At 49.8% G+C, this 15,481-nt stretch overlaps 1 protein-coding gene across 4 annotated transcripts in view; it reads right to left on the bottom strand.

The window, feature by feature from the left end:
- Positions 1 to 15,481, bottom strand: part of ANKS1A (ankyrin repeat and sterile alpha motif domain containing 1A) — a 72,853-nt gene that overhangs the window by 25,044 nt on the left and 32,328 nt on the right. For all 4 annotated transcript variants that reach the window (XM_050985266.1, XM_050985263.1, XM_050985264.1 and 1 more), the window contains 2 exons: positions 10,346 to 10,911; positions 37 to 103 (listed from right to left, as the gene is read on the bottom strand). In XM_050985266.1, the coding sequence (XP_050841223.1) occupies positions 37 to 103; positions 10,346 to 10,911 (633 nt within the window). The remainder of the gene's footprint in view (positions 1 to 36; positions 104 to 10,345; positions 10,912 to 15,481) is intronic.

Raw genomic sequence — 15,481 nt, 5'->3', positions numbered from 1 at the left:
CAGCCAGGACAGACAGACACATGCTGGGTACACTACCTGAGATCCTGTGCTGCTCCTGGGAAAAGTCAATGCCTTCGCCGATGGAACTCATGATCTTTTCAATCTGGAAATATAAAAAATGGCTTGTGTTACATTATTATATAAAAAATGGCTTGTGTTACATTATTAATAAAGCTTCAGGAAAAGGTAAAAGCAGCTCAGGATTTCACCTCCTACGTGACAGTTGAAGAAATCCAGGAAAGGATGTTAAGGTATCTCTGAACCAGAAGAGGTACCCTGAAGACCCTGCCTGGGTAGGTCTTTGTTGGGATGGATGGCTCAGAAGGGATATGGAGGGGCTGAGGCTCTGCAGAGCTTTCCCTTCCACAACTTGCCAGTGCCAGAAAATCAAAAGCTTCAACAAAAGCAACCCTCTGGAGCAGAGGCTGGGGGTGAGGAAGGAGCCCCAAACTCCTCCCTCACCCTGTAGGAGCACACAGCCCCCTACACAGCAGCAAAGCTGCAGCAGTGCTGTCACCCACTCCTTCCCAGCAAGCACACTGGGAACTCTGCTTCCCCACACTCTGGTTTGTTGGACATTTTTGTTTTGGCTTGATTTATTTTTGAAACCACCACATTTTCCAATGCCATGCATGGAGCAGGTGCTTCTAAAGGGTTTGAAAACAGATTGTGTGGGATAACAGCACGGGGCAAATGCCTGAAGGACCCAGGAGAGGGAGCAGGAGACAGCTCCATCAGCTCCATACAAACCTCAGGCAGTGAGGAAGAAAAGGTACACACTCTGCTGGAATGGGTCTGAGTCCTCTTAAGAGCTGCATAGAAATGGCTGCACTTGCCACACACACAAAAGAATAAATTAATACAGGCTGAAATTCCCAGTGAACTTTCAGGAGACTTCCTTAAATGAGAAGAGAAACTTTTCAAGCAATTGTTGAGCAGAATTTGTAAATTGAGGCTTCCAATGCAGTGGTGCAGAGGGAGAACTGACAATTCCCAGGTTCATTTGTAAGAGGAAAGACTTGACAAACTGCAGCTCAGCTGCTCAGTTCAGACCCTTCAATACTCAGCACTGAACTCCACTTTTGCCCAAAGAGAAACACACTTGAGAGGCTCAGGGCTGGTTGCCTACCCCAGTTTTCAGTCTATAACTGAGCAGAAAATAACATTAAAAAAAAAAGCCTCCAGTAAGATTCCCAAAAGGAAATCTCCCAAGCAAACACCCCTGTGAGGCATTTCTGAGTGGCTGCTGCTGAATGCAAAGTGACTGGCCACAGAGTGGGGGAATAAACCTCAACTCTTACTCAACTTTTTTTCTCCTGGTCATTTAAGGACATACTTGGGGAAGGAGTCCAAGTTGCCCTGGATTTCACCCCTGGCTGCCTCTGCCCTGCCTGGCTCCCAGTGTGATGCTGTGTTTGGTGCAGCTGCACGACTCCCCACTGCTGTCAGGAGCTCCTGGGGATGCTGCAAGAGGCTGGATCTAACTGCCATGCACCCTCAGGGGCAGCTTGGAGCTGAGCTCCACTAGAAAAAGGTGTTGGTGAACCGAAAAAAAGCTTTTACAAGGCTCCTGCCAAGGCAGATCTCCAGGAAGCCTCTCCTGCAGAGAGCAGCAGGCACTGCACTTGACAGGGTTAAATCTCACCAGGGACCAGGCAGTCCTGTGAGCTGTAAGAGCTTTTAAGGATGTAGGTCCTCTGCCCCTGGAAAACCACGAGGATGAGCACCTTTATTAGGCTTGATATACAATTAACACCCATTTACTGGGAAATCTGAAAATCAGTCTGGGAAAACAATCAGAAGCTCCAGAAGTTTAAGGACATTAAACTTTGCAGATTTGTGCCCATCAGTTCCAGGACAAGGTACATCTCTGAGCTGGAGCTGCTCTTCTACCTTGTCTGGGAATCTCTAGCTGGATTCAAATTGCAAATTAACTCTCAGGCCAAGTTCCTTTGTTTGCATCGTGCTGCTCTCTCCTAATCAGAGAATTGATGCTGTCCAGGCTCAGCCCCCAGCATTGCCAGCTCTGCAGTCCCAACCCTGCCTTGAGGACTTGCAGGTGCCTCTGAAGCACTGAAACACCCACGACCTTTTCCTCAAAAGCAGGGAATTGCCTTGTGCTATATAAAACTGAATGGAAATTAAACAATCCCGTGGCAGAGGATTACCTTTCCCAGCCCTCCTTTGCCAAGTGCTGGTCACAGTTAGGCACAGTCCCAGCTATTACCATTACAGCAGAGGGAAATCCTGCCCTGCCCTCGCCTCTCCACCAGAAGCAAACACCTCAAACAGACTCACACACCACTTCAAACATGGGTTTATGGCTGACCAGCTTGATTTAACTGTTAGGAAGCTGCAAAGAGAAGTATGAAGGGAAGGACAAACCTAGAGAGGGAACCACTGCTTTAGAGCTTCCCCACCCTCTGCAGCACTCCAGCATGGACACAGGGCTGAAGAAAAGGTACTTTGAAAATAGCCTAGACTACAGTTTTTTAGGCTGTCTTTTCCCACTGGTTAATTATTAAAATACAAAAATACCATGTTTAAATATAGCCCTGCAGCTCAGACTTAGTTGTAGCCTGAACACACAGTTCTGATTTGTTTTGGCTTAACCTGTATTTTTCCACTGAAGCACCAAGTGCCCATCTCTGGTTGTGCTGTGGGGTTGGTTTGGGGTGGGGATTTTATGGTTTATTTGTTTTACAGCCACAGAAACAAAACCATAAAATGCTTCCTCCTTCTAAATTAATACAACCATATCTGTTTTCCCTAATGCAGATGGGCAGCTAGCTCCACGTGGGACAGTGAGGGTGAGCCAGGGAGCCCTCAAACCCCACCAGGGAAGGAGAAACTCCTGCACAGCTGAAGTACTCTGGGAGAAGGAAAGGCTGCAAGGAGAGGAGAGTGTCCCTCATTAACCCCATAGCAGGAATGTGCCTGGAAGGAGCTGTGGAGCAGTTACCAGGACTGGAGCTCTTGGATTTAGATTTGCCTACATTTGGTGAAAGATACAAATGCCCCAAAAAAAGGAGCTGGGTGTGGCTGAGAGTCCAGCTGGGGCTGGGGTGAGTTCTTCCAGGCAGGCAGAGACCATAGCAACTGGCCAGTGACTCCAAAACAGAGCTTGACTCAAAACAAACCATCCTGAGCAGAGTTCTGCTAAGAGAGGAAGAGGGATTTGTTTGCAGAAGGCCAGCCAGGCCAAGGCAGCCTCGTGGCATGCTGAGGTTTGTCCTGCTGCAGGACAGGAGGCATTTCCACACCTGAGTCCTGCACAGCAATTCCCCACCTCACAGTGCTCGTGGCAGCAGCAGCCAATGGCTCCTTACATGGGCAGGATGTCTCCTCTTCTCTGATCCCAGCCTGCAGGAGCAGCAGGGACACAGAGGTGGACAGGTCCCACACCTGTGCAGAGGGCAGTGACCCTCCTGTCCCCAAGGGCACACAGTGCCCTGCAGAGGCTCTGCTCCACAGCCAGCCCCATTCCACACCCTGCCCTGATGGATGCCAAGCCATGGTGTCCATTCTGATCTCTCCAGCTTTTTTCCCAGCCATTGCTGAAGTTTGAAGCCAATGAATCCATTGAGACTGAGGGCCATTAAACCAGCCCCAGTGCTTTTGTCCCCAGAATGAAGAGCTTCACACAACACAGGCTGTCTGCCCACACCCAGGGAAGGAGCCCCATTTGGACAGCACCAGACTGACCATCACTCTGTCAGGGTGACACTCACCCAGTCTTGGAGGCACCTTGATGCTCCTGGAGCTTTCTGAAAGGGGCTTCATAAAACCTCACCTTACAGTCACCAGCAGGGCAAATGCAGAAGAAGTTTGTTCTCAGTCTCTGCACGCAGCATCAGAGACTGCCAAGGACACAGCAAGGTCACCCTGAGAGAACTAAAATCACAGAATCCTCAAACATTTTGGGTTGGAAGGGACCTTAAAGCTCATCCAGTCCCACTCACTGCCATGGGCAGGGGCACCTTCCACTATCCCAAGGTGCTCCAAGCCCTGTCCAGCCTGGCCTTGGACACCTCCAGGGATGGGACAGCCACAGCTGCTCTGGGCATTCTGTGCAAGGGCCTCCCTCCCTTGTGTGGGTTCATGTCTTCTGCTTCCTCTGTGGCCCCTTCCCAAACTGGCAGCTTAAAAATCAGCAGTGATTCCTGAGCACCAGAAGAGGACCTGCAGTGCACCTGCACAGGCCTCAGACTCTGGGCAGTGAAGTTACTCAAATAAAGGTCTGTAATTAAATAAAACCACACAGAACCAAGCACACACTATTTGCCATATGGAGGGCATTAGTGCACTATAATGACACCCTGCAGCAGGAGTATAATTAAGAATATAGCAGGATTCCCATTATAAATCCTTATTACTGAGGGTTCATAACCTACTGTACAAACCTGCCTGGGGCTCAGGCTCAGCACACAAGAGCAGCTCCAGCAGCAGATTTCAGTCTCAAAAGCTACTTACAAAGTTGGGTGGAAAGGTTATCAGTCTTTTAAATTTCTGCAATTCCAGGAGAGTGTCAGGAGTTAAGACTTCATTATTTCCAAGCTTTAACAGCTAGGGGATGGGGCAGATTTGGTTTCAAATTATAACTAAAAAAGAACCCCCAAACAAGCTGCTTCTATAGTTTCAAACCCCCCTGAGCACAACAAACCCCCCAGTGATGATGTGAGCACCCCCCTCACAGCCCAGCAGGTCAGCTCTAAACTCCAGGGGAGAACTATGGGCACGTGGGGTTGACAGATGATGCTGGGGCAGCACAGAATCACTGACATTTCCATTCTGTACCAATACCACAGCAAACTCACATCACTCACTGATACTGAACCCCTGAAGGAGGAAGGGAGGCTGCTCAGACTCAGCTGGGATATAACCTGGAGCAGAAGAACAGCAGGATTGCAGCATCCACCAGCATGTCTGAAAGGGATGGAGCAAGAGTGGGATCTGGGATGTACCTGCTGACTCCTTAATACAGGTACAGATCTGCAAAATTTGGATTTGGGCCATGAATCTCATTTCTAGGTTGGTGACAGCCTATAAACCACTTCTGGTTCAGTTTATGATGCTTCAGCTTCTGTTCTCCCATTGCCATCCCATGGAGCACATGGCTCATATTTCACTGCTCAATATATTCCATGTCTCCAAAAGACACCAGCCTGTATGAACTCAGCATAACAAACAGCAGAGGCCTGGAAAACATAATGCTCCATTTATTAATTCAAAGCTAAACTGCACCAGGCAGTTGTTCACGGCACATTTGAGCACTCAAACCCAGAACTGCTGTGCTCCATCCTCCCCCAGCAGCCTTCCACAGCATAGAGACTTGCTGAATTTATTTCAAATCATTCTGCAACTGCTCACCAGTGATAAAGGCAAACACATTTTCTGGCTTAATATGGTCTCTGAGAAATTCATTTGGATGGGGACCAGGGCCTGTTGCTTCACGCCACTCTCCAGCCTGTGTTTTTGTACAAATCCCAAAGTTACAAATCCAAACACGCACCAAAAGGAACTCATGATATAACCTTGAATTTCACAACAGTGTGTGCTGGATCTGCAGTATCACAGCCCTCCAAATATCAATGTTGTTTTGACAAACAGCAAAATCCAACACTGACATGATAAAGAGAATGGCCAAATGTAGCAACACATCTGCCCACAGCAGGGAAACAAGTGGACAAAGGCTACTCTGAGTCACAATAAAAAAGGCAAAGCCCCCAGAAAGGCTTGAATCAATTCACTGTCTTTCCATATTCCTGCATCCTAACACAAACCCCAAAGCAACATAAGGCTCTCAAGCAAGGCTGCCTCTGGCCTGTGGGGCAGAGCAGTGAAGCTGCTCCAGGCTGGAGAGATTTAAAGACATTTTTTAAAATAAAAGCTTCAGGAGTGCTGGAAGATGCGACGTAGAGCGGAAGAGAACATAATGAAGGTCTGGATTTAGTAAGGACACTGCGGCCGGACATTTCTGTTCCTGAAAAACAAAAATGTCCCCAAACTGCCAGTGATCACAAGGCTGTTACATAACCTAAACATCCCTCAGAGCACCCATCATTCTCACAAGAATCAAAAGCTTCTGATTCACAAACACTGAGTTCACACACTTGAGGAACTCCCAGGAACACACACAGAGGTGGATGGAGCTGCTCTACTGGCAAATGTCACCCCTGTTGTGTCCAACCCTTGGTGCTGGAACAAAGCATGCCTGGTCTTTACATTGGCCTTTCAGCACACTGGTTTTCCTGTAAAACCAGTAAATTGTCTTACACTGGCTTGGATTGGCTCAGTTCCGCATTGGCTCACGATTCCAACAGGCTGGGACTTTGCAGCACATTTAAGAATGGTGGAAACACAAAAGCTTTCACTTCAAAAAGTTCATCAAGCTGGAGGAAATCTCACCACTGGGGGCAAAGAGAAGAGATTGGACCTGAGGGATGATGTAAGAATTCCTGACCTTAGCACAGGAAAACCAGGAGGAAATACTGGGATCTGGAGACAATAGAATAATCAGCCCAATAATTAAGCTGATTAAGACCCTGCTGGCCATGCTTGTTTAGCAGAATCAAAACCAAAAATACTGACCCCACTACTGCTTCTGCCCTAGATAAAAGTGAATTACAACTACTTCAGGCAAAGGGGGAACTGGAATGTGAGCTGAGGGCAGGGGACACCCAGGGACAATTGAAGCCACCCTGCCTGGTCCCACCAGCCAAACCCAGGGCAAGCTGAGATTTGAACACCTGAACCAAGAGAATAAATGAAACATTTTAGGAGGCAGAGCTTTTTTACACCATGCAATTTCACCAGGCACAAAACCAGCAGCTCTTCCTGAGTAACAAGGGGAATATTTGCATTTTCTTTCAAGGGTGCTGGCTGGCAGCTCTGAATTTCAACTCCTGGGTGTTTTAAGGCAGTGGCAGGTTTTGCATCAAAAGCTTTCCAGAAAGTTTCACATTTCAATGCAAATGTTGTTAATCCTCCACAGTGAGCCTGTAATTAAGACACTGATTCCACAGGGTACTGCAGCACCCAACAGTCCAGACAAGGTTTAAAGGCATCCACCCACAGCAGCCACAACCTCCATCAAGTTCCTTCCCAGCTCCAAGCCTGAGGTGGAAGGCACCACAGATGTGCCATCTGCTCCTGGCATCCATCCTTAGGGGACATCAACAGCCCCAAAATGGGTCAGGAACTGGTGAAACTCCACATCCATGGTTACTGCAGATGCAAAGCATTCCTTTCACAGGAGACATGGAGCACCACTGCAGTTAGTCATCAGAGATGAATGTCCAGTGCCATAATTAGCTACAGAATATTCATTAGTTCTTCAATTTATTCACTTGGGAGAAAAAAAAAAATGGTGGACTGTGCACCTTCTTTTTTCTAAAAAAAACTAAAGTGATGTGCATGTTTTATTCAGTTCCCTAAATTTTTTTGGAAGGATGTTTAATCTCTTCCTAGGAGGACTTAGGTCAGAACAGAGAACTACAACCTCATTTTGTGAGATGGGTACCAGAACCTGCAAAATTCAAATTCAGCATTGGAACAGATGACTTGACAGCAGGCAGCTGGAAGTGGAGGATGTCAGGGGATTTTAAGGGATGTCAGGAGCCAGGTCTCAGGCTAATTCCCAGCAGCCTTCCTTGTTCTTTGCCCTGATCATTTAACAGATCATTTTTCTTACCAGCACCTACCAGGCAGAAGAGCAGCCCCAAGCCTTGACTGCAGAATCCCTGCTCAGAGCCTGGAGCATGAACCAGGCTGAAGGGCAGGTCTGGAGCTGCTCCACAGAGCAGGAAGGCAGAGCAGAAGCAGGTCAATCTGCCCTGAAAAGGGGGCTGGCAGTGGGGCTGGGGGCCAGAGCCCCCCTCCCTCAGAGATGCAAATCCAGGTTGTTCTGTACCAAACCCCCTGAGAGCTGCTGTTGCCTCACTCATCCCTGTCTGCTCAAGACTCATGAGCCAATGATGAAAACCAAATCCATCACTTCAGCCCACAGAGAGGTTTGGAAGGATTCAAATATTTATGCTGACTGAGAGTTGTATCCCCTCACATGTCCCCTTGCCCCCACCCTGCTTCCCACCAGAGCAGTACTGAGCATTTTCACTCCTCACCCCCCTGGGCAATACCTGGATGTTGGATGTGAGAGTTTCTCTGCCTTGCTCACACAGAAGTCCCACCTGACAGCAGCTGCAGGGGCACCACGTGTGCATTCTCACCCCCAGCAGGGAGCAGGGGTCAGGAGCAGATGGGACATGGGCTGAACGGGCTCCTGGACAGCACAGAGCACAAAGCAACACTCTGGGCCAGCTCCTTGGCACAGGGGAGCTGCAACTGGGAACAAGGATGAGCTTTGCCAAGTGAATAATTCCTTCCCCATCCCACCCTTTTGGCAAAGCCAGCACCACCTTCCACTTCCAACAAAGGGCATTGGCAGCGCTTGGCCAGGGCAAGGACGTGACCCTTTGCTCACAAGCAGCAGATTTTCTGCTGTCCCCAGTCAGCCACCACAGCCCAGAGCAGGGTCAGCTCAGGCTCTGCTGCAGATCTCATCTGTCCAGGGACAGCACAGATCCCTCCCCAAGCCCCTGTGCCCTGCACACACACCACCTCTGGCCAGGCCAGCAGGCAGAGTCCTGAGCCTGAGATTGCTGGGTACAGCTGGGAGAGCTGCACATGGATCACTTCCCTCCTCAGTCACCTGCATAAAGGCCATTAAAATTAACAGAATCATATAAATCTGTCATTGTTTCCTCTCAGCACAGAGGGAAAGCCAAACCATTGCTAAGAGGGGTGGCTCAACAAGGTTTATATTGCCCTGGTAAATGCAGAGGCTGTGAGTTGCATCCAGTTCTGAGTGGCTGCATTATCCCATCCAGGGAACTAACTTAACACACAACCACAGAATTACATTTATGTTTAAATCTCACTGATGCCATTATGACCAGCCAGTCTTTTAAAAAAGTGGGACCTGCCCCACTGCAGACAGATGTGAATTTTTCACATTCTTTCTGTGATTTCCTCACCTAAACATGAGAGGAAGGAAAAGCAGATTCCTCTCCTGGGGCTTGTCCGGTTGCCTCAGGGGAAATGAGGGATTTGTTTACAGGCAGGAGGAAGCAGCTCTGAGGGTTCATCTGAGCAGAGGAAGCAGAGCAGTGCAGGCAGCCCAGCACTTGACCTCTGCTACCAATGCACTCGTGCCAAAGGCTGCTGCCCTTTCAGTGTCTGCTGCAAACAGCTCAAATAAAAGCACAGGGAATTATCCAGCCCTTCCAAAGAACCTTCTGCTGCAGAGCCTTTCCCTAAGCCATGGTAAAAGTGACCTGGGCAATTAACAGTGAAGCCTCTCCAGCCCAAGCAGCTGCAGAGGAAAATATCTATTTGGCAACCCTGAGACCCGGCAGGGAGTGAGGGGGAGGGAGAGAACGGACTGAGGGATGGATTCTCACGTTGCTTTCAGCATCTCTAAATACCTCCCTCTTCCCCAGATGATAATTTTCTCTCTGAGTTAGGGCTGGAGAGGCAGCTGAGCATCAGCCAGCACAGGGGCACAACCCTCCCCCAGGCTTCCACGCCCGGCACACGCGGCTCCACACCCCCAGCACCACGCCAGGGCTTTTAGTTCCTTTTCAGAGTACAAAGAGTGGTTCATCCGAGCTTATCTCTTCTGCAGCCCCACTTCTCCCAGCACAGAATCATCCCCAAAGAATGTTTCAGTAATGCTGCGGTGCTGAATTTCAGAGGGACACTTAATCTTGCCCCAGTGGCTCTCCAGGGCCAACTTTCTGAGCATGAAATATTTAACTGTCCGTGGGCGTCCGATATGATAATAAAGTGACTGCTAACCAGCCGCTGAAATGAGCGTGTGAGGAGGAGAGCAGGAGCTATCAAATACACAAACCAGCCTAATTGCTGTCTTCCTTCCATCCCCATAAGGGCGCTGCTCACACTCCCCACCAGCAGGGACCCAGCAACACAAGACTTCCATGACATTGGGACAATCAACAGGCAAGAGCTGGAAGAAGGAAATCTGGAGAAAGGTTGGTGAAGGGCATTGTTAACAAGTCTCTCTCATTTTGGGGATGTGAAAACCTATCTGGCTTGCCTAAAGGAAACCAAGCCGTGTATCTGAGCAAAAAGCTTTGAAACAGCTTGCAATTCTGCTACTCTTTTGGCATTTAACACCTTGCAGACTCCCAGGTGAACACGTGCCTGTTAATGCCTTGTGAGAGTTAGCGGAAGCAAAGGAATCCACCCAGGACCCCTGAGGGCAGCATGGCAGAGGGGAGCTCCTGCTGCACAGTTATTCCTGGCACAGCAAGCTCAGCCTTACCTCATCCCACTCCGAAGCGAAGGATGGAGACTTCTCCAGCCGCTTCTTCCCGGTGCTGCAGTTGGAGAGTGATTCGCTCCGGCTCCCCATGGCATCGTCCTCCGTCGGGGAGCAGGTCAGCAGGTCAGAGTCCGACTTGGACAAGCTGCGGCTGAGTTTGAGCTCGGCTTTGGGCTTGCTGCCCGGGTGGGCTCTGCCCACAGCTCTGTCCCCCTCTGGCTCGGCACCGCCGGGGTGCTGCGGCACGTGGGGCGTGACCAGGGCTGCGGGATCCGCCCGGCTGACGTGCTGCACCGTGGCGTACACCACCGTCTGCGTGGGGTCCGGGGAGCTGCTCCGGGCTGGTCCTGACGAGGCTAGCTCAGCATCCTCCAGCTGCATAGCAGCGGGGTGGCTCGTGGCTTCAGTGTCCCCCTTCTCCGAGGAGGAAGCGAGCCTGAAAGGGTCCTCGCTTATTTCACAGATTGGAGAAGAGCCGTGGAGCAACCCTGAAAACTGCTCTGGCACCTGGATGTCCTGGCTCTCGGCAGAGTCCTGGCTGCGGCCGCCGCTGCTCCTCCTGTGGTCTTCAAGGGGATGAAAGCAGAGAGGAAGGGGAAATTAAAAACATGGAAGAAGCAGCAGCAAAATTCCAGCTCTCTCCCTGCTCTCCCTCAGCAAGGGAGGGAGAGATCTAAAGAGAGAACAGTTCCGTATTGTTCCGCGTGCTCAACTTGTACCCAAAGTCATGGCATTTATGAAATTCCAAACACTGGCCCGATTTACGCAATCTGGCAGCTCTCCGTGTTTTTTATTCCTGTTAACACTAACTATCAGGCCTTGCTATATAAGGCCAAGAGAAGTGCTAACTATATCCTGCAGAGAGAGCAAGTGAGGTGGGAGCAGCAGAGACAGAGGCTCCTGGAACATCTGATCCCTTTCCATAAAGGCCAGAGCGTTATTTAGAGCCGCACGCCCGGCTCTTGGCACGGGCTGCAGGGTGGGAAAACGCCTGGACTGCAATCGACCTGAGAGTTCCAAAATCCGCTCCCAAAAAAACCAACTGCTTCCCTCCCTAGTGGCTTCCGAGTTTAACCTCTCCTCCCTGCTCAGGGGAGAGAAATAAACAGTTTATGCAAGGCAAAAAAAGCTTGAGCAAAAAGTCTCTTTTGCGATGAACTGAGCACGGAGTGGTCAGAGCTGGTGGAGCACTGGCTGCCCCAGAAATGTGACACTGGTTCCCAGCTACTCCTGTCCCAGCAACCTTAATATCAGGTACCAGGGTCCTGCATAAACCATGAAGAATTGACTGATCCCAAGTGCTGATCATGCACAGACACACACACGAACAAACATGCACTCACCTTTGTCACAGCTGAACGAGCATTTCAGCTGCAGAAGCAAAACTTTGTCAAGCCAACAAGTCTAACTTTGGTTTCCTAGGATTCCTTCACCCTCTCAGCATTGCTTGTGTATTTTAACTGCTTCCATTTAGCGCTGAAGAAACTCTTCAGCCTGAGAACTAAAAATTGATGTTGCAAAGGAACAATGCAGCGAACCGCTCTGATAATGAGGCTCTGAAGTGCAGGGAGGATGTTTGGATCTGAAGAGGAAATCACTTGCTTTGCAGACAGCAGCTCTGGGAAGCCAAGGCAAAGGAACCCTCCTTTCCATGAGCAAAACAGTGAGTTCTACTCCAACTAAAAGTAACCTGTTAGCAGCAGCAGAGAGCCCAACCCAGCTCCCAGCTTTCCTTTCTCTTTTCCTTTCCAGCACCAAGCCTGACCAGGGGATTTTCAAACACCAATACCCACTGGGCTTTGTGGTCTGTCCTCACACCAGAACTGGGCAGGAAAGGGCTGAATTAGTCATTTGCCTTTGTGTGGGGGTCCCAGGTACCCCATGTCTGGTGAGGATGGTGAGTCCCTCTCAGAGGCACAGGAAGGCCAGGAGCAGCCACAGCCCTCACTGGGATCAAGTGATGCGGGATTATCTCATCCTGGATCCTATGAGTTAGAGATTCCAGGACAGTGAAGTAGTTGTTGACTCTCTTGCACAGGCACATAAACCACCAGTTCTGTGACTGGAGCTGCCAAGGGGGAGGCAGGTCCCAGTGCTGGCTGAGGGGGACCAGCAGCAGCACCCCAGATTACAAGGCCAGACTAACCCCAGTTACTTTGCATAAAGCCCTGAAGCTCCAGTGCTGGAGAGAAACCTCAGAGGACAAACCTCAGAGATCAGATGTGCTGCATTCACAGGACAGACTGGTACTAATGCAAAGCCACAGAGAGGTGAGCAAGACAGCAGTGATGGAACAGTCACATAAACCTGTGGGGAAAGAAAAACTTCTGCAGTTTTTCTTCCAACCTCTTCCCTTCCTTGGAAACCATTTCTTCCATGCCCCAGCTGAACCTTTACTGACATTTCTGCTGCAGGCAGAGAGGCAGCTGGCCAAAGTTTGTGCCACGTGCTGTAACACTTGAATCCAGCCAGAACAAAGTGCTCCAAATCCAGCTCCAGCACCTCACAAAAGGGCTCCTGTTGGACAGGAATCCCAGCCACCCACTCATCTGTGAGCTAAGAGGGACTCTGAAACACAGGGCAGCTGCCAGGAAAGGAAGGGATGGAGCGAGGGCAACAGCACTTGCTCAGAAATTGTGAGAAACATCTTGAAGGAGATATTTCAGAGCCTGCCCTGAAAGCTGCAGAAAGAAGAAAAAATGTAGAAAGTCATCTCAGTCTTTTTGTCACTGAGGTGCACACAGCAGGAACATGTAGGGCTCTCCAGGCCTCTCCTTTTAGGGGATCTAAAAGAATCATCCTCCTCCAGTTACATGTGAGTTACACTCAGAAAGGATCCCCAGCACAGAGACCTCTGCTCACCTCTCTTCATGGATTTCACTCCCTTCACTGATTTTACCCCCCAGCACAGATCATTTGACAGATCCTGCCTTTTTCAGCCTCAGCCTGATGCAGGTCTCACCCACAGGGGAGGCTGCTCCCAGCCCTTCCTGGGATCAGGAGCCCTTCCTGGGTGCAGACTGTCTGCATCCCAGGAAGAATTCCAATAAGAGCTTCCCTGCCAGCAGCCTGAGGACTCCAGATACAAAGCACTTCCCTAAACACTCCATGCTAAGCTGTAACCACCCTGCCTCCACTGGATTTCTTTCCCTCTATATCAACAGCAGGATTTGTCTCACAACCCTGGATTAGGAGAATGAAGCTGTTCCTGCAGCTGCTGCCTGCTCAAGCTCCCCAGCCTTAAAATTAGTGAGGGCATACAGCAGCCTCTGATCTGCATATGGAAAAGGCTGCCCACGTTACATCATGAGGAGCAGGCAAATCCCCCTCCTGTGAAACAGAGGGGAATCTGGCCTTGAGGGGTGCAAAAATATCCTTGACCTACAACAGAACTGAAACACAAGCCCATTCCACAGCCAGCTACCTCGTGTGGAGCCCAGCTGAGGATGACACACTCCTGTGTTAACCTCACCAGCTCAGTCATTCCAGCAGTTTATCCACCTGAATTGGTGCTCTTTTGTACTCCCCTCTTCAGAAAGGGCAATGAGACACTGGCCTGCTTAGAGAGATCATTAATGTCATTCTGCACAATACCATGAGAGCAGAAACAAAGGCTTGGGCCCAGGATATGGGACAGAAGTCTGTCCTCTGTCCAAGGTAACACCATGTGAGGACACGTAGGCTGTGAGTTTGTATTGTCCTTTATCTCACAGCAAACCAAGAGCTGTCCCCAAACCTTTGCCTGCAACAACTAACCACAGAACCCCCCCACAATGTCCATCCTGCTATTTCAGCAGCCATATTCAGAAAAGAGTTTCTTTCAATCTCTCTACAGTATGTTCTGACTTTACTGCTAGTTCATTCCAGCTCTCTGGTTAGCAGCACAGTCACACTGCTGGCTGAACCAGTATAACCACATAGAAAATCTCTAACTGGAGGAAGGACAAAGTGGGGACTTCAAGCTGGACCTCCTATGGAAGCAGCACAGTACAACCTCAACAAGTATCAGTTTGTAATAACTACCAGAAGGCACCAAGTCAGTCCTACCTGCAGCTGGTCACTGCTGACAATGCCTGGGTGTGACTCCTGAGAAGCCAACCAGGTCAAAACTCAAGTCTTTTCACCCTCTGTTAGGTCTCTGTGGAGGCAGGAGCTGAGAAGCCTCCTCCTGGTCACTCCACACACATTCCTCCTCTTTTGCTTTATTTCCACACCCTGTTACAGGGCCTGAGTGCCCTGACTTCAGGCATGTGACTGCACACCAAAGTGGATGGGAGAGCATTTGGATTAAACCACTTCTGATACTCTGCCCAAAACATGAGGGGAACTTCTCCCAGTGCTCCAGCATGTGACAGCGAGCTGCTCTAACACACACAAAGGCCACCAAAGCCAGTGGATAATGCCACATTCATCTGCTGGCTGGACACAGGACAACTGGCAGCCAGAGGAACAAAGGCAGCTATCACAGATGAAAGGCACCATTAAACCCACATGCCTGAAATTCAGCCTTCCTGCTGCCCTGAAACGCCCTTTCAACAGCCACAAGAACCCAAGCCCTCCTCTCCTGACCAAAGGCTGCTCCAGAACTCATCCAGAAGGCCAGGCCCTCAGACTGAGAGCCAAGGAGCAGCTCAAAGCCATGCTACAGCCTGTTCTGTGCCTTGGGATTGAGCTGCTGCCTTTGATGCTCCAGGACTCTTCTGACCCAGAGGTGGGAAAATTCTCCAACACCCCAAGTAAGGCTTTGGTCTCTCCCTCAACTCTTGCTTAATTCTGCCACTCCTTAAATTTATCTTGTCCCCCCCACCATCAGCCACAGCGCTGACTGCATTTAAAGAATGGGAAAGTCAGGGAAGATGAGGAAAAACTCAACTGCATCCCTGGATTTCTCCCACTGTAACAATGGGAAGAGCTCCAGGCTTGTTACCAACACTTTCCATGGAGTGCAAACCATGAAGTCACAGCTTTGATCTTTCCAACTGTACATCAAAAGATGGGACTCAGCTTTGGATCCATAAAAGGATCCATAAAGATCTTCCTGCAACCTCTCCTGTCTTCGGGAGTCCAGAGGAAGAGATCTGCATCAAGAACAGGCAGCTGCCTTACTCTGAGGTTTTATTTTAAGCAAACACACAA

The sequence above is a fragment of the Serinus canaria genome, chromosome 26, assembly GCF_022539315.1.
Source record: "Serinus canaria isolate serCan28SL12 chromosome 26, serCan2020, whole genome shotgun sequence".
Classification (NCBI taxonomy): domain Eukaryota; kingdom Metazoa; phylum Chordata; class Aves; order Passeriformes; family Fringillidae; genus Serinus; species Serinus canaria.
Note: the sequence above shows the minus strand (reverse complement) of the source record. Positions and strands in the feature narration are given on the sequence as shown.